Source organism: Podarcis gaigeae (genome assembly GCF_964106915.1).
Source record: "Podarcis gaigeae genome assembly, chromosome: 4".
NCBI classification, from domain to species: Eukaryota; Metazoa; Chordata; class Lepidosauria; order Squamata; family Lacertidae; genus Podarcis; species Podarcis gaigeae.
This window is the reverse complement of record NC_139677.1, coordinates 101,101,191-101,128,312: the sequence shown is the minus strand read 5'-3', so window position 1 is coordinate 101,128,312 and position 27,122 is coordinate 101,101,191. Positions and strand designations below refer to the sequence as shown.

At 46.4% G+C, this 27,122-nt stretch overlaps 1 protein-coding gene and 1 long non-coding RNA gene across 3 annotated transcripts; one reads left to right on the top strand and one right to left on the bottom strand.

Moving 5' to 3' along the window:
- Nucleotides 1-59: 59 nt before the first annotated feature.
- Nucleotides 60-17,371, top strand: UCP3 (uncoupling protein 3). Of its 2 annotated transcripts, none has more exons than XM_083737316.1 (8): nucleotides 60-259; nucleotides 4,596-4,812; nucleotides 7,108-7,312; nucleotides 9,551-9,748; nucleotides 10,384-10,485; nucleotides 12,583-12,763; nucleotides 14,132-14,616; nucleotides 17,168-17,371. In XM_083737316.1, the coding sequence occupies exons 2-7, from the start codon at nucleotides 4,687-4,689 to the stop codon at nucleotides 14,244-14,246; spliced, it is 927 nt and encodes a 308-aa protein (XP_083593442.1). In that variant the 5' UTR covers nucleotides 60-259; nucleotides 4,596-4,686; the 3' UTR covers nucleotides 14,247-14,616; nucleotides 17,168-17,371. The 2 variants fall into 2 exon arrangements, with proteins under 2 accessions (XP_083593442.1, XP_083593441.1); XM_083737315.1 differs by having other exon boundaries at nucleotides 60-264.
- On the bottom strand, nucleotides 15,096-17,161 carry LOC310843911. The gene is made up of 2 exons (XR_014563773.1): nucleotides 16,252-17,161; nucleotides 15,096-15,582 (listed from the first exon to the last, which is right to left on the bottom strand). It is a non-coding gene; the product is annotated as an uncharacterized lncRNA (long non-coding RNA).
- Nucleotides 17,372-27,122: the final 9,751 nt, after the last annotated feature.

Here is a 27,122-nt window from a genome sequence, read left to right as displayed (position 1 = left end):
TCTGCTCCCTGCCGAAATGCCAACCGCGGCAAACCTTATAAATGAGGGTCTCGATGAGAAGATGCCGAACAGAGTAGCTTCGTGAGCAGCGGGTGGTTGAGCTGAACGTAACTTTCGCTGCTGCTGCGATTCCTAGGCTGTCAATCCAACCCCCTGATTTAGTAATACTTTTCTCTGCAAAATTCACATCACCGCCTTTCGGCAGGAACGCCTACGGATCAGCCCGCAAGGAATTCAAGCAGAAAACATCTGGGGCCAAGTAAGGTGTTTTTTTTTCTGGGGTTTTTTTGCTTGCATGCAGTTGGTTGGCCACATTCAGGGCTTTTTGTTCAGCCGGGACTTGGTTCCGGCACCTCTCAGTTGGAGGCCGTTGCCATTCTAAGAGCAAAGGAGGCGTTCATAGTGAATTCCAGCACCTCTTTTTCTAGAAAAATAGCACTGGTTGGATTTAAAGGTCTTCTTTGCAAGAAGCAAAGTTACATGGAACCAGGTAGAGGGTCTTCTCAGTAGTGGCACCTGCCCTGTGGAACACCCACGCGTCAGATAATTATTATTATTATTATTATTATTATTAATAATAATAATATATTACTTATACCCCTCCCATCTGGCTGGGTTTCCCCAGCCACTCTGGGCGGCTTCCAACCAAACATTAAAAACAATACAGAGTCAGACATTAAAAACGTCCCTAAACAGGGCCGCCTTCAGTTGTATTTTAAAAGTAAAACAGTTGTTTATTTCCTTGACATCTGATGGGAGGGCGTTCCACAGGGCAGGCGCCACCACCAAGAAGGCCCTCTGCCTGGTTCCCTGTAACCTCACTCCTCGCAGGGAGGGAACTGCCAGAAGGCCCTCGGCGCTGGACCTCAGTGTCCGGGCAGAACGATGGAGGTGGAGACGCTCCTTCAGGTATACAGGACCGAGGCCGTTTAAGGCTTTAAAGGTCAGCACCAACACTTTGAAGTGTGCTCGGAAACGTACTGGGAGCCAATGAAGATCTTTCAGGACCGGTGTTATATGGTTTTGGCAGCCGCTCCCAGTCACCAGTCTAGCTGCCGCATTCTGGATTAGTTGTAGTTTCTGAGTCACCTTCAAAGGTAGCCCCACATAGAGCGCATTGCAGTAGTCCAAGGGGGAGATAACTAGAGTATGCAGCACTCTGGCGAGACAGTCCACGGGCAGATAGGGTCTCATCCTGCGTACTAGATGGAGCTGGTAACAGCTGCCCTGGACCCAGAATTAACCTGCGCCTCCGTGGACAGCTGTGAGTCCAAAATGACTCCCAGGCTGCGCACTTGGTCCTTCAGGGGCACAGTTACCCCATTCAGGACCAGTGAGTCCCCCACACCCACCCACCTCCTGTCCCCAAAAAACAGTATTTCTGTCTTGTCAGGATTCAACCTCAATCTGTTAGCTGCCATCCATCCTCCAACCGCCAACAGACATTTCTTTAAGTTTGTCATAATTCGCTTTATTGCAACACATGCTAAGCAGCTATGAAGTGGGAGCGTTTGAGAAGCAAACCTTTGGGCAAGCGCCAGCTTCACGCAACTAACATTGTTAATTCCCCCTAAAACGACCCCCAACTCTTGCTGCCATTAGCAACATCCAATTTGTTTCTCTCCGAAATTCTCTTAGCACTCAGAACTGGCAAAATATTTCATTTCCCAGCCTTGGCAAGCAGTCTTAATTCTCAGGTACGTTCCAGGAATCTTCATGCAAATAGTTGCTGCCTTAAATTACTGGCCCTCAAGCTCAGGCTAGTTTCTGTTGTTTCCCGTCACCCTACAAGTTCCACCTTGCCCAGAGATTAAATGATTTGGCGTTGTGAGAAGCACATTTTGTCATAACAATTCTTCCCATCCTTGTTCTCCTTCTTCCTTTCTTCCTCTTTCCAACAATAAAATAACACATTGTCGTAAGGCAATGATAATAATCATAATTTTATTATTTATACCCCACCCATCAGGCTGGGTTTCCCCAGCCACTCTTGGCAGCTTCCAGCACATATAAAACATACTATACTAAAACGGCAAACACTAAAAACTTCTCAATACAGTCATACCTCGGGTTGCGCACTGTGCCGAACCCAGAAGTACTGGAACTGGTTACTTCCGGCTTTCGGTGCTTGTACATGCGCAAGAAACGCTAAATCGCGCTTTGCACATGCACAGAAACACCGAATCGCAACCCACGCATGTGCACACACGGTGCTGCGAGTTGCAAATGTGCTTCCCACACAGATCACATTCGCAACCCCAGCATCCACTGAACAGGGCTACCTTCAGATGTCTTCAAAAGGTTGTGTAGTTCTTTATCTCCTTGAGATCTGTAGGGAGGGCGCCACCACCGAGAAGGCCCTCTGCCTGCTTCCCTGTAGCCTCACTTCTCGCAGGGAGGGAACCGCCAGAAGGCCCTTGGAGCTGGACCTCAGTGTCCGGGTTGAACGATGGGGGGGGGAGACGCTCCTTCAGGTATTCTGGTATATTGGGCGATTGACCCAGTCCTGTGGAACACACTGCCACTAGAGATTCAGTAGGCACCTCCTGTGTCAACTTTAAAACGCCTGCAGGAAACTTTTCTATTCTGCCAGGCCTAAGCAGGCAAGGAAGAGTATACACCCCACAGTGGTCTACTGGTGTCTGTTTTGGTTTTGGTTTTAGTTTTATGTTTGCACTGGTCCCAAGGGTTAACCATGCGGCAAGGTCCAAGTCCAGTCCGAGGTCGAGGGTGCGGTATGGAGGCTGTCCATTAAAGCTGAAGCTGGGTCCAAGGCAGGGAGTTCGGTGGGGTCAGGAACTCTGGCAGAAGAGCAGGTCAGGGTGCAGGCAGGAACAGGCTACCAACAACATTGCTCCCACAACCTGGGACTGGGGTTGGCTGGCTTTTATCTGCCCTGAGACATGAGGCGGCCCCGATTCTCAGGTGACCCGCCTCTCCTGGCCTGGAGGCGAGCACTCCTCCTGCGGGAACTTAGTTCCCTCCGCCTCTCTGCCCTGAGCCTCTGCAGCTCAGGAGAGGCTGGAGGGTTACCGGACCCAGAGTCAACCTCAGCTTCCCCTGACGGGGCTGAGAGTGGAGCACCTGCAGGCAATGGGTCCTCCATCACCTCAGGAGCCAGAGCAGACTCAGCTGGTGCCTGCACCTGAGGATCCAGCACAGGTGAGGGCCCTTCAGGCTCAGGCCCCAGCCCCGGCTCAGCAGGTTCTGGAGGCGGGGAATCCTGTGCAGGCTGGGATTCCTCAGGTTCAGCCTCCAAGTCCGAATCCCAGGCCATCACAATGTTGTTGATATCAGGTCTACCAACATGCCTGATAGATAACTGGGGAACTCGCTGCCACAGAAAGCAGTGATAAGCAAAAGCCTAGAGACAAATTCATGGAGGAGAGAGGACTTTCAGTGGCTACTAGTCACAGTAGCTCTGCTCTGCCTCCACAGCTAGAAGCAGTAATACGTCTGGACCCCAGTTGGTGGAAACCACACAAGGGGAGACGCGTCTTGTGTTCGAATCTTGCTTGTGGGTTCCCTGTTGGCTGCTGTGAGAACAGGATTCTGGTCTAGACTGGCCATTTTGCAGATCCAGGAGTCACTTCTTAGACTCTCAATACATGTGGACTGCTATCCATTCAGTGGTGATGATGATTTATTTATTTATTTATTTATTTATTTATTTATTTATTTATACCACGCCCATCTGGCTGGGTTTCCCGAGCCACTCTGGCTGGCTCCCAACAGAATATTAAAGGTAAAGGGACCCCTGACCCTTAGGTCCAGTCGTGGCCGACTCTGGGGTTGCGGCACTCATCTCGCTTTAGAGGCCGAGGGAGCCGGCGTACAGCTTCCGGGTCACGTGGCCAGCATGACTAAGCCACTTCTGGCGAATAAGGGCAGCACCTGGAAACGCCGTTTACCTTCCCACCGGAGCGGTACCTATTTATCTACTTGCACTTTGATGTGCTTTCGAACTGCTAGGTTGGCAGGAGCAGGGACCAAGCAACAGGAGCTCACCCCGTCGTGGGGATTTGAACCGCCGACCTTCTGATCGGCAAGTCCTAGGCTCTGTGGTTTAACCCACTGCGCCACCCGTGTCCCATAACAGAATATTAAAAACATCAAACATTAAAAACTTCCCTAAACAGTGCTGCCTTCAGGTGTCTTCCAAAAGTCAGATAGTTGTTTATTTCCTTGACATCTGATGGGAGGGCGCTCTACAGGGCAGGGGCCACCACTAAGAAGGCCCTGTGCCTGCTTCCCTGTAACCTTACTTCTTGCAGGGAGGGAACCGCCAGAAGGCCCTCGGAGCTGCACCTCAGTGTCCGGGCTGGACAATGGGAGTGGAGATGCTCCTTCAGGTATACTGGGCCAAGGCCATTTAGGGCAGGCACAGGCAAACACGGCCCTCCAGATATTTTTGGACTACAACTCCTATCATCCCTGACCACTTGCCCTGTTAGCTAAGGATGATGGGAGTTGTGGTCCCAAAAACATCTGGAGGGCCAAGTTTACCTATGCCTGGTTTAGGGCTTTCAAAGTTATGAATTGGACAGGACCGTGAGAAAGGACAGGAATTTTGAAGATTTATTTCCCCTCCCCAGGCTCATCTATATTGCCAAGGACATCAAAGCCTCCTTCTCGGTGTTGGCGGACATCTTCCGGGGCTGAAACGCCTCCGTCAACAGTGGCACGATGGTCGGCTTGAAGCCCACGGACATCCCCCCCTCAGCGACCGTCAAGTTTCTCAGCGCCGGGACAGCCGCCTGCATTGCTGACCTCTTCACCTTCCCTTTGGACACGGCCAAAGTCAGGCTGCAGGTGAGAACCGCTGGGTTAGGGTGCCGAATTGGGACCAGTGAGACCAGGGTTCGAATCCCCCATTCAGCCATGGGTGACCGTGGGAGCCAGTCTCTGCCTCTCAGCCCAACCTCGCAGGGTTGTTGTTGTTGGGATTAAATGAGGAGATGGAGAACTATGCGTGCCAGCTTGACCTCCTTGAGGGAAAAGGTGGAATATGAGCACAAGCAAGAAGCACTCTCAGGTGCTTAAAGTGGTATGAATGCAAAATTATTTATTCAGATATATACATTACACTGACATTACAATCATTTGGACATTTTAAGACTTGACTTCCTTCCCCCGTCTTTCTGTGTTTCCTTAAATTTATTTTTTAATATCTTCTGCATATCCAAATTAAGTTCATTTGGTCAACTATCCATCTTCTTTAAATATATACAGTCCTACCTTGGGTTACAGCCGCTTCAGGTTGCATTTTTTCGGGTTATGGACTGCCGAAACCCGGAAGTATTGGAACAGGTTACTTCTGGGTTTCGGCAGTCGTGCACGCGGAGAAGCGCTAAATCGCGCTTTGCACATGCGCAGAAGTGCCGAATCGCAACCTGTGCATGCGCAGACACGGGTTGCGAACACTGCGGGTTGCAAATGTGCATCCCGCACGGATCATATTCACAACCCGAGCATCCGCTGTAGTCTTGCAGGTTATTACAATAACCCTACCAATGTTTGCAATTTATCTGTAAATATTCAATTAATAAATACCCTATTCTTTTTATAAAACGTTTGTTAACTTGATATCTTATTCTTCTGGTAAGTTTTGCCATTTCTGTATATATTCCATAAGTTTCTGTATCCATCTTTCCTTTGCTGGGACTTCTGCTTCTTTCCATTTGGGGGCGAGTAATATTCTTGCTTCTGTAGTAGCATACATGAATAAATTTCTGTACAATTTAGGTAGTTCTGTCCCTATAATCCCCCCAAAAAAGCTTCTGTTTTTTTTTTACAAAAGTTATTTTGAACCTCCTTTTCAATTCATTATATATCATTCCCCAGTAAGCTTTAACCTCACTACAAGACCACCACATGTGATAAAAAGAACCTTCTTTCTCTTTACATTCCCAACACTTGTTTGATTTAGATTTATACGTTTTTGCCAGTTTACTCGGTGTTAGATACCTACTATAATTCCATGTAATTTTCTCTTAGACCATAGCATGCTGTAAATTTTATATCCATATTCCACAATCGTTCCCATGCTTTCATGTCTATATTTTTTTAAAAAGTTTTTATTAGCAATTTCAACATAACAAATTATCAAAACATATCATATTCATTATTTTTCCCCTTTCCCCCCATCCCCCTTCAAACCCTCAGCTCCTCTCTCTGATTTCTCAGCACATATTATTCTCTGCATGTTATAAAATTATACATATCCTTACATTGTCTATCTACCATGTTATCAACCAATAAATTTGTGTATTTTTATTCAAAACCTGCCAAGGAGTCCAATTCATTTTGTTGTCTTTTTAGATAAATTGTAAAAAGCTCCCATTCTTCCTTAAAGTCACAGTTGTCCTTGTCCCACAATTTGTATGTCAATTTAGGCAGCTCTGAGTAGCTCATCAATTTTTCTTGCCACTGTTCTTTCGTTGGGCTTTCCTCATTCTTCCATCCCTGTGCTAACAAGACTCTTGCCGCTGTTGTAGCATACATAAATAAGTTATTTGTTTTTCTTGGCAGGTCTTGTCCTACAATCCTTAACAGAAATGCTTCTGGTTTCTTTACAAATGTCATTTTACAAAATGACATTTTACAAATGTCATTTTTTCCCCCAATTCATTATATATCACTTCTGAATTTTTTTTAACTTCTGTACATTCCCACCACATATGCTAAAAAGTCCCTTCTTTTTCTTTACATTTCCAACATGTGTTTGACCCGGGGTTTTTCCATGACTATACAGTGGTACCTCGGGTTAAGTACTTTATTCGTTCTGGAGGTCCGTTCCTAACCCGAAAGTGTTCTTAACCTGAAGCACCACTTTAGCTAATGGGGCCTCCTGCTGCTGCCGCGCCACTGGAGCACGATTTCTGTTCTCATCCTGAAGCAAAGTTCTTAACCCGAGGTACTATTTCTGGGTTAGCAGAGTCTGTAACCTGAAGTGTATGTAACCCAAGGTACCACTGTATTTTGACCAATATCTACTGCCCAGTGTATCATAGAGGATGTCACTTGCTGAATGCAGACTCAGTCTGCTACAAAACAGAGCTGTGCCGTGTGATGAGTGGTTGATTTCTCGTCAACTTCTCCTTTCAGATCCAGGGGGAATGCAAGGCTTCCAGGGCAGCGAAGAAGTACAAAGGGGCATTGGGCACCATCACTACCATGGTGAAGACGGAGGGGCCAAAGAGTCTCTACAACGGATTGGTGGCCGGCCTCCAGCGCCAGATGAGCTTTGCATCCATCCGGATCGGCCTGTACGATTCGGTGAAGCAGTTCTACACCCCCAAGGGGTCCGACAGTAAGTTCTCCGCTGCCTCTGGAGGCCCCGAGCTCTGGCGGGGGTCTCATTCGGAAACACGGCAGGCTTCCAAGCGTCTCCACCCCCATCGTTCTGCCCAGACACTGAGGTCCAGCGCCGAGGGCCTTCTGGTGCTTCCTTCACTGCAAGAAGCCAAATTACAGGGAACCAGGCAGAGGGCCTTCTCGGTGGTGGCACCCGCCCTGTGGAACACCCTCCCATCAGATGTCAAAGAGATAAACAACTACCTGACTTTTAGAAGACATCTGAAGGCAGCCCTGTTTAGGGAAGCTTTTAATGCTTAATATGTTATTGTATTTTAATGTTCTGTTGGAAGCCACCCAGAGTGGCTGGGCGGGGTATAAATAATAATGAATTATTATTATTATTATTATTATTATTATTATTATTAGCTATCCCATTGACAGAACATTGGCCTGTCATCCTATGCTACACTATCAAAGCTATAGTTACGTAAATTCAACTAACAAATATACCCACAATGCAACTGGCTGTGTTTAACTATATGAATTCTTTATACATCGTATAAACATACCTCTTTTCACATTCTCAAATTAAGCAGAAGCAACTAAAGACCAACATGTTGAACAGGAAATACAAATAGATCAGTTCTTATATACATAATGTCCAAATGGAAGCTCTTTTTGTGTGTTCCACGTATGTCTTTACGAATACAAGTGTCAGACATGGCAACTTTAAGAAACAGTACCTGCAGAAAATGAACTTGTTCCTTGTAATGTTCCACATCTGCCTTTGCAAAATATAGTTGCTGTATGCAGGTATCAGATGAAAGAACTTAAGACAAGGGTTCCCGGAATAATACCTTGTTTCGCCCTGAAAGGCTTCGTCAGCCATGCATACTCTAAATAATACAGATAAACATAATAATGTATTTTTTAAAACAAATTAGGAAATAAACACATAACACACATATTGAACAATGGATCTACATACCATATTTTGTGTTTAACTGTATTATTTAGAGTATGCACGGCTGACGAAGCCCAGCAGGGCAAGACAAGGTATTATTCAGGGACGGGAATGATCCTGTTGGAGTAAAAAAGGTGGGATGGGAGGTAGAATAAACAAGGAAAACAAATAAATAGAAGAAACGTGGCAGTTAACAGCTAGGGAAACATCATCGGGGAAATGAGATAAACTGCCTTGTGAACACAGCCCAAATTGTATAACTGGGGGAAGAGATGGAAGAGGACATTATAATGACAAAAACAGCCTCTGTCTCTCTGTCTGCCTCGCTCTCTCACTCTCTTTTTAAAAATTAGTTTTGTTTGGTTTTACATATTTAAAATTATAATCGCATCACAACATAGCCACAGTTTAAAGATTCCTCCAAATCTCTGGACTCCCCCCCCCACAGGTTCTGAGGTTAAACCTTTTCTACTGCATCTTTTTTCAATAATTACCCCCCAAAAAAAACAAATTAACTCCCTTATACCGTATTTCTCGTTACAAGTGTTATTATAGTCCTGCTAATGTTTTCAGCTGCTTGCAATAGTCTTTAAGGCAGAGGTTATATTTTCTGAGAATCCTCCGGAAAAATTTTACCATTGCACTGTGGAGAGCGTATTAAGCTATGGTCTGTGTGGGTGGTTTGGGAGCTGCACAGTCAGGGAAAAAACAATGCTGTCCAGGGTTGTAAAGACTGCAGAAAGAATAAATGGGTGCCCTCTTCCCACCTTGGATCAAATCTACGCTTCCAGGTGCCATAAGAAAGCGGCAGAGATAGCGCAGGATAGTGCACACCCCGGAAATGTTCTCTTTCAGCTTCTGCCTTCTGGAAGAAGGTCCAGGGTTATAAAGACTAGGACTAGCTGCCTGAGAAACAGTTTCTACGCAAAAGCAATTCTGGTTCTAAATGCAGCATAAGGGGTCTCTATAGTATAGTGTATTTTAAAACGGGGTTTCAGAGTTTTTAGGGGTTTTTGAATCTTTTATGTAGTTTTATAGTAGTTTTATGTAGTTTTTATGTAGTTTTATAGTAGTTTTATGTAGTTTTTCAATTTCATTGTTCTGCATGGGACAATGACAATAAAGATATCGTATCGTATATATATTTTCCCCCATTCCTTATTAAAGTTTTGGTCTTCCTGGTTCCTGAGCTTTCCAGTCAGTTTTGCCATTTTGGCATAGTCCAACTTGATTTCTCCTTCTTCTCTGGTAGGGACTTTATCTTCCACCTCTTTCTCTCTCTCTCAGGTGCCAGCATCCCCACCCGGTTACTCGCCGGTTGCACCACCGGAGCCATGGCCGTCACCTGCGCCCAGCCCACAGATGTGGTTAAGGTCCGCTTCCAAGCACACATCAGGTTGGTTGGTGGACCAAAGAAGTACAATGGGACTGTGGACGCCTACAGGACCATCGCCAGGGAGGAAGGGGTCCGAGGACTCTGGAAAGGTGCGTTGTCTCCCGCCATTCATTCCCTTTTTGCATGATATTTATTATGATTGCCCTATTTATTACCATATTTTTTGCTCTATAAGAGTCACTTTTTCCCTCCTAAAAAGTAAGGGGAAATGTGTGTGCGTCTTATGGAGCGAATGCAGGCTGCGCAGCTATCCCAGAAGCCAGAACATCAAGAGGGATCGCTGCTTTCGCTGCGCAGCGATCCCTCTTGCTGTTCTGGCTTCTGGGATTCAGAATAATTTTTTTCTTGTTTTCTTCCTCCAAAAACTAGGTGCGTCTTATGGTCTGGTGCGTCTTATAGAGCAAAAAATACGGTAGTTTTATTTCCTACCTGCCTCTCACCCTAAGTCCCAGGGTGCGGGTGTCAGATGCCGCAGTATGAAAATGCAAAATTATCATCGGTTCAAGCGATTTTAAAATCAGAGCCTAAAACTCTCTCTGAAGAGTAGGTGGGTTCCCATGAGGCAAGACGCAGCGATAACAGCAAGAACATTTATTGAACTACAGTCGTGGAAACAGATAATTCTAGCCACCAAGACCTCCTGGTCAGCTCCTGGGATCCAGCCAGGAGATCACAATCGACAATCTCTACACACACACCAACCCTTTGCTTCCGCCCACTACAGGGACCCTGCCAAACATCATCCGAAACTCTATCGTGAACTGTGGGGAGATGGTAACCTATGACCTCATCAAGGAAACGCTGCTGAGATATCGCCTAATGACAGGTAAGGAAGCCTCTCCCCAGATGCTGGAAATCTAGGCCTCAAATCTAGGTCTGCTCCAGTTACCTAACTTGCGGTCTTAAAGATTATGGAGTCTCCAGCCAATGAAGGAGGCGGGATTCAAAATGGCGGCTCAGTCTCTCTCCTTTTCCGCCTGAAATATTTTTATTGCTTTTTACAGATACAACTTTATATCAACAACATTTATATACTCATTTCATGAGATTCTCTGAATCTCATGACTTCCCCCTCCCTTCCAGGGATCTTTCTATTATTATTATTATTATTATTATTATTATTATTATTATTACTACTACTACTGTCATACTACATATCAATACATTCTCCATAATTCAAATTTATCTAGCTTAACAATAAACTGCTTTACAAGTGATTCTTAGAGTCCAGCTAACGTTTTGCTTCCAATAATCCCTTAGGTACATTACAAAATTTCCCCATTCTTTTTTAAAGTCCTTATCTTCTTGGTTCCTAAGTCTCGCAGTTAATTTTGCCATTTTGGCATATAGCCCAGCAGTTTGGCGGCTCATTCTCCCAGCCGCTCCGCGGTACAAGCTGTCAGGACGTTACTTCCGTCAGCTTAATGAAACCTCCATATCCAAGACCAGTCTATCACTGACCATCACTCTGGCCATCGCTCTCAGACACATTTTGAGCTTCTCAGCATTTTCTTGGCTGGCAACTGGTGGAAAAAAGGACTTGCTGCGTCACACGAAAGGAGCACCTAAGTCAGAGATGGGGAACCTGTTCCCAACCCAACAGATGTTGCCGGCCTAAAGCTCTCATCCTCATTTCTGACCCTCAGCCAGGCTGTCTGGGTTCGAGACCCACATTGGGCGAAAGATAGCATTGCAGGGGATTGGATTAGATGACCACCAGGGTCCTGTCCAACCCAATGATTCTATGATTCTATTGTTGTTGTTCAGTCGTTTAGTCATGTCAGACTCTTTGTGACCCCATGGACCAGAGCACGCTAGTCTTCCACTGCTTCCCGCAGTTTGGTCAAACTCATGCTGGTAGCTTTGAGAACGCTGTCCAACCATCTCATCCTCTGTCGTCCCCTTCTCCTTGTGCCCTCCAACTTTCCCAACATCAGGGACCTTTGTCAGCAAGGTGATGTCTCTGCTTTTTAAGATGCTGTCTTGGTTTGTCAGAGACATCACCTTGCCATCAAAGGCCCATCTAGTTAAAGCTATGGTTTTCCTAGTAGTGATGTATGGAAGTGAGAGTTGGACCATAAAGAAAGCTGATCGCCGAAGAATGGATGCTTTTGGATTCTGGTGCTGGAGGAGACTCTTGAGAGTCCCATGGACTGCAAGAAGATCAAAACAATCCATTCTGAAGGAAATCAGCCCTGAGTGCTCACTGGAAGAACGGATCCTGAAGCTGAGGCTCCAAGACTTTGTCCACCTCATGAGAAGAGAAGACTCCCTGGAAAAGACCCTGGTGTTGGGAAAGATGGAGGGCACAAGGAGAAGGGGACGATAGAGGACGAGATGGTTGGACAGGGTTCTTGAAGCTACCAGCATGAGTTTGACCAAACTGCGGGAGGCAGTGGAAGACAGGAGTGCCTGGCGTGCTCTGGTCCAGGGGGTCATGAAGAGTCGGACATGACTAAACGACTAAACAACAACAAGGTTTGTCATTGCTTTTCTCCCAAGAAGCAGATGTCTTTTAATTTCGTGACTGCCGTCACCATCTGCAGTAATCTGTTAGATGATTCTATTATCCAGACATATAAATTAGCATTTGCAGTTCCTGTTTCTCACCTCTGCCCATGCATGGTGCCCCTCTTTTATGATGTGTGGCAAATTTGACTGAGAGAGAGAAACTCAGGGTTACCAAGTGTGTGTCATGGCTGCAGGGTGGGATTTGAACCCAAGTCTCCCGGTGTCCTTCATCAGACACTATAACTGCTGCACCAAACTACCTCATAAGCCTAGATCTTTCAACCAGCCTTTGGCCTTGGCGGCCAACTCTCAAAATGTAGCTTCTGGAGCGGTTTTCTAAGGGAAGGAAGCTCCCACTTTTGGGGCTGTCCCAAACCTGAACCATCTCGATTCTGTTCCCTGCTGCCAACAGACAATTTCCCCTGCCATTTTGTCGCCGCCTTTGGGGCCGGATTCTGTGCCACCATCGTGGCATCTCCCGTGGATGTGGTCAAAACGAGATACATGAACTCCATCCCAGGACAGTACAAGAACGCTCTGAACTGCATGTTCACCATGGTGGTGAAAGAGGGACCTACGGCTTTTTACAAAGGGTAAGCAATAACATCCTAAACACCTCCTTCTGTTCTTTTTATTAGTAATTAAATCTGTATACCGCCCTATACCCAAAGAGCCCAGAGCAGTTCACAACCAGGCAGAGGGCCTTCCCGGTGGTGGCCCTCCCATCAGATGTCAAGGAAATGAACAACTATCTGACTTTTAGAAGACATCTGAAGGCACCCCTGTTTAAGGAAGTTTTTAATGTTTTCAATATTCTGTTGGGAGTCGCCCAGAGTGGCTGCAGAAACCCAGCCAGATGAGTGGGGTATAAATAATAATAATAATAATAATAATAATAATAATTATTATTATTATTATTATTATTATTACCATCACCTATGCTTTTTTGGTATCAGTTTCCTTATCTTAAAGGCATTTTTATGCCACCTTTTAAATTGGCCTCAAAGCAGTATACAGCGGACGCTCGGGTTGCTAATGCGATCCGTGTGGGATGCACGTTCGCAACCCGTGTCTGCATGTCTGCGCATGCGCAGATTGCAATTCGGCACTTCTGCGCATGCGCAACCACCAAAACCCGAAAGTAACCCTTTCCGGTACTTCTGGGTTTCGGCGGTCCGTAACCCAAAAAAACGCAACCTGAAGCGGCTGTAACCTCAGGTACAATTAAAAAAAAACCAGAATAAAATCACAAAGCAAAGTTTCAAAATGCAGCAATTAACAATTAATAATAATTTTTATCATCATCATCATCATCATCATCATTATCTGACTGGATTGCCCCAGCCACTCTGGGTGGCTCCCAACATAAATAGTAAAAACACAATAGGACATCACACACAAAAAAGTTCCCTATGCAGGACTGCCGTCAGATATCTACTGAAGATCGCATAGTTGTTTGTCTGTCTGGCATTTGACAGGGCGGGCGCCACCACCGAGAAGGCCCTCTGCCTGGTTCCCTGTAGCTTCACTTTTCGCAATGAGGGAACCGCCAGAAGGCCCTCGGCGCTGGACCTCAGTGTCTGTGCTGAACGATGGGGGTGGAGATGCTCTTTCAGGTATACTGGACTGAGGCCATTTAGGGCTTTAAAGATCAGCACCAACACTTTGAATTGTGCTCGGAAACGTACTGGGAGCCAATGTAGGTCTTTCAAGACTGGTCTTATGTGGTCTCGGCGGCCACTCCCAGTCCTCAGTCTGGCTGCCACATTTTGGATTAGTTGCAGTTTCCAGGTCACCTTCAAAGGCAGGCCCACATAGCCAGAAGCTTACAGGGCTGGATTTGGCCCCCAGGCCTAAGGTTCCTGACCCCTGGCCTCCACGATGCCCATGGGAGCTTCTTCCTATGTCTTTCAAGGGAGGAGAACAGCCCATGTCTAACTGACTGCCTCTATCCTCTTCAGTTTCATACCCTCCTTCCTGCGACTCGGATCCTGGAACGTGGTGATGTTTGTGTCCTTTGAGCAACTGAAAAGACTGATGGTTCTGGCCCAGGTGACCTGGGAATCCCCTTTCTGAAACCGGAAGCCGTCTCCGGGAAGGATAAGGTGGATCGCGACAAGGACTCCCCGAGAGGAGAACACGGGAGAGAAAAACACGAGAGAGACAGCTTTGGCCGGGGAGCTTTTAGGAAACACTCTTGTCGCGGCGGCAAGGCACAAATGGCAATGGTTTTAATTGCTTCGAAATGGGCTTGTGTGGCTCCGTGGCGTATAATATTCAAGCTGAGAAAAAGGAGACTTTAAAAAGGACAAATTTGCCCATGACTTCTGGGTGCTGCCACCCCAGAAAAGGATTGCCGTGAGACTCTAATGCTTCCTTGCCCAGGAGGTTTATCCGGATTTGAATGGGGTCTCGCGTGGCCTGGTCCAAAGGTTCTGACTGACAGGTAAATATGCAATGGGGAATATTAATAGCATTGCATTGTTTTAGGGAGAAGGACCTAATTACACAAGGAAAAAAGTGATTAGTTTAATCTTACTGCAAAGAGACCTACAGAGTAGCAATGATGTTACCAGTACAGTGGTACCTCAGGTTAAGTACTTAATTCGTTCCGGAGGTCCGTTCTTAACCTGAAACTGTTCTTAACCTGAAGCACCACTTTAGCTAATGGGGCCTCCTGCTGCCACCGCGCGATTTCTGTTCTCATCCTGAAGCAAAGTTCTTAACCTGAAGCACTATTTCTGGGTTAGCAGAGTCTGTAACCTGAAGCGTATGTACAGTGGTACCTTGGTTCTCAAACGCCTTAGAACCCAAACACTGCAAACCCAGAAGTAAGTGCTCCAGTTTGCAAACATTTTTCGGAATCCAAACGTACTCCGTTTTGAGTGCCACACTTTTGTTTTGAGTGTCACGCTGATGTCTGTCTGTTTTTGCTTTTTATTTTGCGTTTTTGCGGCTCTTTTTCATTTTGTTTTTGTGACTGAGTGGAACCCAGTTCAGTTACTGATTGATTGATTGATTGATTGTGTGACTGCAGGGCATTGTTTATTGCTTTCATTTTATGGTCTTGTAAGATAGTAAAATCCATGTTAAATTGCTGTTTTAGGGGTTGTTTTTAAAAGTCTGGAATGGATTAATCCGTTTTGCATTACTTTCTATGGGAAAGTGTGCCTTGGTTTTGGAACGTTTGGGTTTTGGAACGGATTAAGTTTGAGAACCAAGGTACCACTGTATCTAAAACTGTGTTGTCCAAACTTGGGTCTCTGGCTGTTTTTGAACTACAACTCCCATCATCCCTAGCTGACAAGACCAGTGGTCAGGGATGGTGGGAACTGTAGTCCAAAAACAGCTGGGGACCCCAAGTTTGGGAAACTCTGGTCTAAAAGATCTAGAAGCATCATGTTAGCCACATCTGACTTAGAATAATAGAATCATAGAATCATAGAATCATAGAGTTGGAAGAGACCACAAGGGCCATCGAGTCCAACCCCCTGCCAAGCAGGAAACACCATCAGAGCACTCCTGACATATGGTTGTCAAGCCTCTGCTTAAAGACCTCCAAAGAAGGAGACTCCACCACACTCCTTGGCAGCAAATTCCACTGTCAAACAGCTCTTACTGTCAGGAAGTTCTTCCTAATGTTTAGGTGGAATCTTCTTTCTTGTAGTTTGGAACCATTGCTCCGTGTCCACTTCTCTGGAGCAGCAGAAAACAACCTTTCTCCCTCCTCTATGTGACATCCTTTTATATATTTGAACATGGCTATCATATCACCCCTTAACCTCCTCTTCTCCAGGCTAAACATGCCCAGCTCCCTTAGCCGTTCCTCATAAGGCATCGTTTCCAGGCCTTTGACCATTTTGGTTGCCCTCCTCTGGACACGTTCCAGTTTGTCAGTGTCCTTCTTGAACTGTGGTGCCCAGAACTGGACACAGTACTCCAGGTGAGGTCTGACCAGAGCAGAATACAGTGGCACTATTACTTCCCTTGATCTAGATGCTATACTCCTATTGATGCAGCCCAGAATTGCATTGGCTTTTTTAGCTGCCGCGTCACACTGTTGGCTCATGTCAAGTTTGACATGACTTAAGCCATAATACATTTATAACGGCGCTTCCAGACATCCTTGTTTACAGAACCTTCGTCCCGATTTATTCTCAAGGAAATCTGACAGTGTTGGCTCTTTTCTGAGCCTTCCCTCTGAATTGTTTGTAGGGATCTTAGGTGATGCATCAAAGCAAGCATTATCCCACTCTTTCCATTGCATTCCCCGAATCTCTTTCCTTATCACTAAAAATTTGATCTTGTGGAGAAGCGAGTTTGTTGCATGAGACCTCCCAGTCATCCATAATTGTGCAACCAAAATTTGACAGTATGCAACTGAATCTCACCTGAAAATTGCAACAGTCTAGAAGCTCCCTTAGTCTTTAAAAAGGTTAAGGGACCCCTGACCATTAGGTCCAGTTGCGGATGACTCTGGGGTTGTGGCGCTCATCTTTATTTATTGGCCGAGGGAGCCGGCGTACAGCTTCCGGGTCATGTGGCCAGCATGACTAAGCCGCTTCTGGCGAACCAGAGCAGCGCACAGAGATGCCGTTTACCTTCCCGCTGGAGCAGTACCTATTTATCTAGTTGCACTTTGACGTGCTTTCGAACTGCTAGGTTGGCAGGAGCTGGGACAGAGCAACGGGAGCTCACCCCGTCGTGGGGATTCGAACCGCCGACCTTCTGATTGGCAAGTCCTGGGCTCTGTGGTTTAGTGGCTATAGGTTGCAGGAAACAGGGGCCTGCAACACCATCCAAGTCTACCAGCAAATGCTTCTGATAATGCAACATTTTATTGGCATTCTGCAGCCTGAAGCAGGTTGGACATGAACAGACAAGGGAAGGGAGGATGCTATTGTCTGAGTAGGAACATTAAAGAGATATCTGTGCTTGCAGACTGCTGCAGAACCTCCTTCCCAGTACTAACTTAAATTTCCTTCTCCTTTGCCTAGAGATGGCTTCTGCAACACAAAAGCGCCTGCCCTACTGAACCCACGGAAAATCTGCTGGCAGATGGAACTCCTGCTGTAAATACAGATTGGATGAAGAAGAAGCAATTTCCCCTCCACCCCCCTACTCAAGAGGAAATCAACGCTCTTCTGCCATGTTCCCATTTTTGTAGCATTCCCCCACCCCAAATAAAGCTTTTTTTTCTATTTTGCAGAACTTTCTCTTTCAGATCTACATCAGCTTCATTTAATTCAGCAGCTGCCCCACAATTTGACATTCTCCAGCCGGGGCTGAATGCAAAATAACTAAAAGATATCTCTGTCTTCCATCAACGCCCATATTCTCAAAGCAATGTGGTCCCCAAGTGGGGAAGGGTAGGATAGTTGTGGCCTGGGTTTGTTTTTCTCAGACTTGTGACTCCAGTTGACAAAATGGTATTATTATTATTATTATTATTATTATTATTATTAGCACTGTGGGGACTTTCACAAGCAATTGTAATCTGGGTGGTGGAGGTAGGAAGTCTGCTATTCCCAGAAAAAAAAATATCAAAAATCCCCTACTAACACCTAAAGACGCTCCATGGGACACCTGATGATAGAAATCTTCACATTTCTCTCCTCTATGTCTACTCAGACGTAAGCCACATTGAGTTCAACAGGGCTGAGTAACTGTGTACAGCCGTACCTTGGTTTTCGAACAGAATGCATTCCGGAAGTCCGTTTGACTTCTGAAACATTTGGAAACCAAGGCGCAGCTTCCGATTGGCTACAGGAGCGTCCTGCAGCCAATCGGAAGTTGCGCCAGACGTTCAGCTTCCGGGGCAAAGCTCGCAAACCGGAACGCCTACTTCCGGGTTTGTGACGTTCACGTTCGTGAACTAAGCTGTTCGCAAACCAAGGTGTGACTGTATAGGATTGCACACTGATTAATCATATAAGCGTTAATTAGTTGATTAATCCACTGGTTAATTGGTCAGATTTGCATATTAATAATAATTTTGAAACAAGAAGCGTTTCCAGTCTCCAAGCAACGCGGGATTCCAGGGGTTCTCGGCGCTTACTCAGCGTTCCTGTTGCTTCTGGCAATGAGGCACAGCAGAGACTGCAGTGTCTTTAGAATACGTGGCTTATTTAGAAGAAGAAGAAGAAGAAGAAGAAGAAGAAGAAGAAGAAGAAGAAGAAGAAGAAGAGTTTGGATTTGATATCCCGCCTTTCACTCCCTTTAAGGAGTCTCAAAGCGGCTAACATTCTCCTTTCCCTTCCTCCCCCACAACAAACACTCTGTGAGGTGAGTGGGGCTGAGAGACTTCAGAGAAGTGTGACTGGCCCAAGGTCACCCAGCAGCTGCATGTGGAGGAGCGGAGACGCGAACCCAGTTCCCCAGATTACGAGACTACCGCTCTTAACCACTACACCACACTGGCTCTCACATATGTACAATCTGAAGATGAAACATTGGTGGGCCTACCTGTCATGGATGCTTTAGCTGAGATTCTGGCATCGCAGGCGGTTGGACTAGATGACACTCAGGGGTCCCTTTCAACTCTCAAGATTCTATTATTCTATGAAGTGAAGTTACAGAGAACCAGGCAGAGGGCTTTCTCGGTGGTGGCACCTGCCCTGTGGAATGCCCTCCCATCAGATGTCAAGGAAATAGACAGTTATCTGAAGGCACCCCTGTTTAGGGAAGTTTTTAATGTTTGATGTTTTACTGTGTTTGCTGTTTTCATTTGTTGGAAGCTTCCCAGAGTGGCTGGGGCAACCCAGTCAGATGGGTGGCATATTATTATTATTATTAATAATACTACTACTAATAATACTACTACTACTAATAATAATAATAATATGAGCCTAACCATACCAGTTGCGTCTCGCACAGAGCCCGTTATCTTTGTTCTCTTCAATGGCCCATCACCCAGGCAATCACCACACTAGAAAGCTAACCTGACTTATATTTTAACCTCACACACAGCCTGCCTCCTCCCCGCTAAACTCATGACGATACTTTATTTTAGACCACGCTTGTGTGTTTTTCATAGCAGCATCTCAGAAGGGCTCTAAAATAGAATTTATCATCAAAAATAAGAACGTGGGTTTTGTTTTGATATAACATCTGCTTCCTGGGGCACCTGCAGGAAGTCTGCAATCAAATTTCCAGAAGGAAATGAAACACAGTCCTAGTTAGAAGTGCTCCCCAAATCTTGCCCATTATTCCCATGCCCCCCCCAAATCACCTGACCCTCTAATGACCATAATACAGAAGGGTCATTCTATTTTGTTCATCACCTTCGTCACAGGCCTTTTTTAAGGAACGCCCTGCTGAGATAATCAGGACGATAATTGGATTTCGGCTAGGATTTATTCCTAACAGCTCCAGGGCCAAAGATGGAGATGGATATATATGTCGAATTCAGCCTGTGTCTACATTTCTCATTTTTCCACCTTTAAAATTCAGTTCTCCAGATTTCCACACCAGATCGGGGGGGGGGGGGGGAGTCTTCATGAAACTTCAGCATTGTAATGAGAATTTCTCCTAATATACACCCATAGAATAACTCTTAGGAACACACACACAAATACGCCACTAGACTGTTAATAGCCCTTTTAATTATCCAGGTGAAAGGCTAGACATTCGAGGGAAGGCAGGCAAGGAAGAGAAAGACAACGATCTCTCCTTACACGTAGGAGGAAATGAAAAGCATTTCTCATTTAGCAGGAACTTCCCAAAACCTTGGTTCTTCCTAGAATGCGCTGGCCGACTTGCACTAAAAGCTTTTCCAGGCCATTAACTTTCTCCTTGTCAGATCAGATGCAGAAACTTTGCCAGAAAAGGAGGGGGAGAGAGAGATAGAGAAAAGCTGGCACACCTTTCTGTGGGAGTAGGGGACAGGATCCGGCCGGCGGGGCCTGCCCACCTGTCAATCACCCGGCACCAAAACAACTGCAGGTGACCCAGATGATCGGAAGCCAAACCCCGAAAATGCACAGCCCACAAACTTCTTTGCAATGGTGGGGGGGCCTTCCAAAAAAATATTAAAATACTGTAATACATCAAGCATTAAAAGCTTCCCTAAAGAGGGCTGCCTTCAGATGTCTTCTAAAAGCCTGGTAGTTGTTTTTCTCTTTGACATCTGGCGGGAGGGCGTTCCACAGGGCGGGTGCCACCACGGAGAAGACCCTCTGCCTGGTTCCTTGTAATGAAGGGGAAAGGGTGGAGGCCACCGGCAAAGCAGCGCAGCTTTCCCGCTTCGCCTGACAGCTCGGGGTAGGTAGGAGTCGCGGGTGGGCAGTGCGCCAAATGTCACCTGCCTAGGAGATGACACCAGCGGCGGTCTGCACCCACCTTGCTCCGCCACTGCTTCTGCCCCACAACAGAGGGGAACAGTCAAGGAAGTGGTGTCGTCGCCACCTCTACGTTTCTGTCACCTGAGGCAGTTGCCTCCATGTGCCCAACGGTTGCTCTGGTCATAGCTGTCAACGTTTCCCTTTTTTAAAGGGAAATTCCCTTATTCTGAATAGGATTCCTCACAAGAAAAGGGAAAAGTTACCGTATTTTTCGCTCTATAGGATGCACTTTTCCCCCTCCAAAAATTAAGGGGAAATGTGTGTGCGTCCTCTGGAGCGAATGCAGGCTCCTTGGCTTCAGCGATAGCAACGCAAAGCCTCCGAAGCCCAGAGGGAGCGCTCCCTCTGTGCTCCTTGGCTTCGCGTTGCTTTCGCTGAAGCCTGGAGAGCGAGAGAGGTCGGTGCGCACTGACCCCTCTCGCTCTCCAGGCTTCAGGGATAGCCGCCGCTGGGAGAGCAAGACTCTCTTGGCTTCAGCAAAAGGAACCTGAAGCCTGCGGAGCGCAGCGGGAACTTGCGCTGCGCTCCGAAGGCTTCAGGGATATTTGAGGCTGGCGGTTCCCCCCACCGCCTTCCCGCTGCCCCCCGAGCTTGTGGGGCTGGCAGTGGGGAGGATCTCCGGAGGCTTCGGGTTGCCTTCACAGAAGGCGACTGAACGCACCTTGAACACACTGAACGCACCTTGTTTAGAGGGGGAGAACAAGAAAAAAAAATCTCCCTCTCTCTGCACAGCGCCCCTTCAGCGAAGCGGCAGGAGAAATGGAAGGGGCTCTGTTTTTCCTGCCGCTTCGCTGAAGGGGCGCTGAGCAGAGAGGGGGAGAATTTTTTTTCTTGTTCTCCCCCTCTAAAACAAGGCGCGTCCTATGGTCGGGTGCGTCCTATAGAACGAAAAATACGGTAACAGCTATGGCTCCGGTCCTGGGACCTGGCATTGATCAGATTCCCACACCTTGCCGCCAAACGGCTTTGTGATATTTTGTGGACAGGAAGAACGGTCAATGCATTTTATTCCAGACTCGGCTTTGTTGAATCATTGGGAGAATTTCTGATAAAACAGGGCTGAGCAGGCGATGTGGGTGGGCGACCTTCCAAAGGCTGGATTGTCCCAGATCAAAAAGTACAGCGCACCGAACTGCAAACCTGACCGAGCAACAGGCAACGTTCCAGCAACATGCACGGTTGGGAGATTCCTCAACCCCCCCACATCTCTGCATCCGGCGAAGCAAAGGCCACTAATCTCTGCTCAAGGACACCATCCGACGCAAGAAAAGGAGCTCAGGGAAAGGGCAGGATGTTGGTTTTTTTTAAAAAAATAAATTTATTTATTTGCTTTTTCAGATTAAAATTTTGCAGTCACATAGGAACAAGATTCTAAAGCATCTCCTGGACTTCTCTCCTCCCCTTTGTAATAATAATAATAATTTATTATTTATACCCCGCCCATCTGTCTGGGTTTCCCCAGATACTCTGGGCAGCTCCCAACAGAATAATAATAATAATAATGCAACAAAATATGAACCATTAAAAACTGATGGGGAGGAAGCAGGCTGTGTGTGAAGTTAAAATATAAGCCAGGCTAGCTTTCCGGTGAGGTGATTGCCTGGGTGATGGGCCATTGAAAAGAACAAAGATAAGGGAATCTGTGCGAGTTGGCAGCTGGGTATGGTTAGGCTCATATTATTATTATTATTATTATTATTATTATTATTATTATTATTACAGTGGTACCTCAGGTTAAGTACTTAATTCATTCCGGAGTTCTGTTCTTAACCTGAAACTGTTCTTAACCTGAAGCACCACTTTAGCTAACGGGGCCTCCTGCTGCTGCTGCTGCGCCGCTGGAGCACGATTTCTGTTCTTGTCCTGAAGCAAAGTTCTTAACCCAAGGTACTATTTCTGGGATAGCAGAGTCTGTAACCTGAAGCGTATGTAACCTGAACCGTATGTACCCCAAGGTGTTGTTGTTGTTGTTTAGTCATTTAGTCGTGTCCGACTCTTCGTGACCCCATGGACCAGAGCACGCCAGGCACTCCTGTCCTCCACTGCCTCCCGCAGTTTGGTCAGACTCATGTTTGTAGCTTCGAAGACACTATCCAACCATCTCGTCCTCTGTCGTCCCCGTCTCCTTGTGCCCTCCATCTTTCCCAACATCAGGGTCTTTTCCAGGGAGTCTTCTCTTCTCATGAGGTGGCCAAAGTATTGGAGCCTCAGCTTCAGGATCTGTCCTTCCAGTGAGCACTCAGGGCTGATTTCCTTCAGAATGGATCGGTTTGTTCTTCTTGCAGTCCATGGGACTCTCAAGAGTCTCCTCCAGCACCATAATTCAAAAGCATCAATTCTTCGGCGATCAGCCTTCTTTATGGATCCAAGGTACCACTGTATTATTATTATTATTATTATTATTATTATTATTATTATTATTATTATTATGCCGTCCATCTGACTGGGTTGCCCCAGCCACTCTGCGAAGCTTCCAACAAATGAAAACAGCAAACTCAGTAAAACATCAACCATTAAAAACTTCCCTAAACAGGGCTGCCTTCAGATGTCTTCTAAAAGTCAGATAGTTGTTTATTCCCTTGACATCTGATGGGAGGGCGTTCCACAGAGTGGGAGTCACCACCGAGAAGGCCCTCTGCCTGATGCTCAACACTTGGTATTAAACATGCCAATAGCTGGTGCATGGATAGGAATCTGTCGTTTTAAAAATCCGCTACTGCATTTATCTCCCACCTCCTCTCCCAAGGAAGCTCGAGGCAGCGATTCCCCACTGTAGCCTTACGACAACCCTGTGAGGTAGGTTAGGCTGAGACAGGGACTGGACCCAGGTCACCCAGCGAGCCCCATGGCCCAGTAAGGATTGGGAGCCTCGTTTTCTAGGTTCTAAAATCTAGCGCTGCAACCACTGCACCACACTGCCACTGCATTCAGGGAACGAGTTTGCTGTGGGAAGGTGCATGCATTCAGCAGCAATTTGCTCCGCCAGTGGTCACAGGTGTTTCAGAGGAGATTGACTAAAGTCCAAAGGATTGACTAATTCCCCAAGAAAGCCTTAACTGCTGTTATAAATGAGAGTTTTGCAGAGCTGCTTGTTTTGCCTCCTTGTGGCTAATTGTCGGTAACGATGATGGAAGGGAGCCTCACAGTGTATAAAGTGAATTTCACAACAGATGGGATGGGATTGAGCTCACCTCCAGAGCTTGTCAGAACCAGTGCCGGATTTATGTATAAGCTAAGCAAGCTATAGTTTAGGGCCCCACTCTCTTGGGGGGGGGGGTCCCAAAAAAATTAAAGAAAAAAACTGGATGTACACTTCCAAAATATAAGATAAAAAACAATAAAACCTACATACAGCAACAGTGTTTTGTGTTGTATAGGCTCCTGTGATGTAAGCAATGGGCCCCACCTCCTAGCCTGCTCCCTAAAATATCACCAGTTTGCTCATTTCTATATATAGGGTGCCTACATTGTGCTATTTATAATTATTAGTAGTTTGCATCATATATTTACACCTATTATTATTTAATCTTATAGCAAGTGTCTAGAGACTAGATTGTGAGTCTTTGTAAACTGTGTTTCTAAAGGAACTTTTGTTATTGCCAAACACCAATGTGTTTGCATTATTAAGTTTGTTATTGTCAGGGGTTCAGAAGGAGAGACACAGGAGGGGGAGCAAATGGAGAGTGAGGAGGAGGAGTACGAGGGGGGCGCAGGCAGTGACAGTGGCCAGAGTTATTCCACAAGCCTCTCTAGCGAATCGGAGGACTCACAGAAGGGAGCGCCGGTGGCCAGAGCGAAGGGGGCTCCAGGGGGGAAGCCCCAGGAGGAAGGGGCTAGCGGGGAGTCCCTGAGCAGCAGTTGGAAATCAGGACCAGCTTCTCCACCAGAGCGCAGTGGGGAGGGGGAGTCCCAGGAGTCGGGACCAGTGTCCTCACCACCAGAGGGAGGAGAGGAGTCAGGTTTGGCAACGCCCACATCAGGAAGCGGGGAAACGGTCAGAAGGAAAGTCACCGGCTGGGCGCGCGCGCCAAGTTCAAATGTACAGGAGCGCGGCACAGCAGGGAGCCCAGAAAGGGAGCCAGGTCCTAAAGCCCGCCGCAGGGAGGGGCAAGACTCAGGAGGCTCAGCGTCATAGGAGTCCAGGAAGGAGGAAACCCCAGAGGGCAGAAAGACCCAGCGAAGGAAAGAACAGCGTAGGAGGTGGAGCCGGGCTAGAATCTTAAACTGGTGTGGGTGGAGCAGTGAGTCAGAGGGGACTTAGCCGGTCTAGCGTCGAGACGTGGGTCTGCGTGCCCAGAGCTTGGAAATGGAAACTAGACTTTAATAAAGACTTTTGTATATAACATCCACTGGGCGTTGGTCCTCTGTGAGCTGGGACCTAGCGGCAGTCCTGACAGTTATGAATAAAAAATCATTTTAAGTTAGAGCTTAATAATTATTTCACTGTTAATGTACTTCTTAACTGTATTTCAGTTCGACAATTACTTTGATTAAATGCATATTTTGTTATGTGCAAATGGCTTGAGATACCTATTAGGTCCATAAATGACCATCTAGCATATATTCAACACAAAAAACAGTGACAATTTGTTGTGGACAAAGGACAGCTGGACATAGAAAGGGCCCCCGTTACCTTCAGTAGCTTAGGGCCTCATCAAAACTAAATCTGGCCCTGGTCAGGACTCAGCTGTGGAATACAGCTGGAGGAAACCACTTTTGAGTGTTTCCTAGAAGCAAGCGCTGGAAATAAATAACACAAAGGAATTAGGCAAGAGGTCTCCTGAGCATGTGTAGGTTCCAGAGAGAGAGAAGCTGTGTTAAATCAAGCAGTGGGGGGGGGGGACACAATAAAACATTTTTTTAAAGGAAAAAAAGCACTGGGTGGAACCTGCCCTTTGCAAACTCTCCCGCTTTGCATGTCTTTATGCAACACCTTCAGCAAACCTTTTAAATGGATTCGAAATTGTTTTTAGCTCTGACATTGCTGTCAATTCCACACGGAGCTGTTTTTTAATTGTTTTGCCTCTGTGGAATTGCTTTCACTGTGGTTTTGTTTTTAATTGTTTTTCTTGCTGATGTTGCATTAGGATGCAAGCCTAGCCCCGCTTACCTGGGAGTAAGACCCATTGGATTCAGCAGGGCTTACTTCCGAGTAGACGTGGTTAGTTTAAATGCATGCCAAAAATGAGGTCCTGGGTCGTGGGGGAGAGGCTCTTGTCCATAGCAGTCAACGTTTTCCTTTTTTTAAGGGAAATTCTGTTATTCCAAATAGGATTCCTCGCAAGAAAAGGGAAAAGTTGACAGCTATGCTCTTGTCTTTCCACCCATAAAGATGCTGAATCAATCCAAAATTTTGGTTTTTCTAGAAAGTGGGTCATGATGGTTTTGGGAGTGTCCCTTTTGGGAGACGATGGAGGCTTGTTGCGCCAGGGATTTGCCCAATCCTGCTTCTCCCGACTGACTTAAACGGGGCCTACTCATGAGTCGGTGGGTTCACGAGCCTCCCATCTTCTCCCTAGTTATTTGGAAGCAAAACCCTTCTGTGCAATGGGGCCGGCAGCAACTAACCCTTGAATCCGGTGGGGTATACTAAGACTTCCCCAGCTGGTCCTGAATGCAGACTCCGGCGCTGGCCTAGAAACACACTCTGCACATGGTCAGAGGCGCTCCCGCCGGCACACAACCCATTTGCAGCTGGGTGCAGAGGGCTGGGATGTGTGCAGGGCTAGATTTAGGTTTGATGAGGCCCTAAGCTACTGAAGGTAATGGGGCCCTTTATACGTCCAGCTGTCCTTTGTCCACAACAAATTGTCACTGTTTTGTTATTGTTGAATATATGCCATATGGTAATTTATGGACCGAGCAGGTATTTGGACATGACAAATAGGAGCCTACACAACACAGAACACTGTTGCTGTATGTAGGTTTTATTTTATTTGTTTTTTATCTTATGCTTTGGAAATGTACACCCAGCCCTGTAAACATCTGAAAACGTTTGCAGGTTTGAGTTGAAATGTTATGCAATGAGAATATAAGGAACTGATTTGCATTTAATGAGGGGAAATACAAAAATAAGGGAGAAGGTAAAAAAAGTGGTTACAGAAATGCTAAGAATAAAGGAATTATGTACGGAAGTCATAAAGAGGTCCATGCTCTGTTAGAGCAATGCTTGAGTTTATTGAACTATGTACAGAAACTGTGATTATGAAAAAATGGAAAATGCAATAAAAATTACTACAGTGGTACCTCGGGTTAAGTACTTAATTCCGGAGGTCCGTACTTAACCTGAAACTGTTCTTAACCTGAAGCACCACTTTAGCTAATGGGGCCTCCTGCTGCCGCTGTGCCGCCGGAGCACGATTTCTGTTCTCATCCTGAAGCAAAGTTCTTAACCCGAGGTGCTATTTCTGGGTTAGGGGAGTCTGTAACCTGAAGCGTATGTAACCCGAGGTACCACTGTATTAAAAAAAAGGAAATGTACATCCAGTTGCTTTTTTCTTTAAATTTTTTTAGGGGCCCCCAAAACAGTGGCCCCCCCAAGCTACAGCTTGTTTAGCTTATGCGTAAAACATGCGTGCGCCCTGGGGCTTTTGCTCCCGCGCCAAACAGG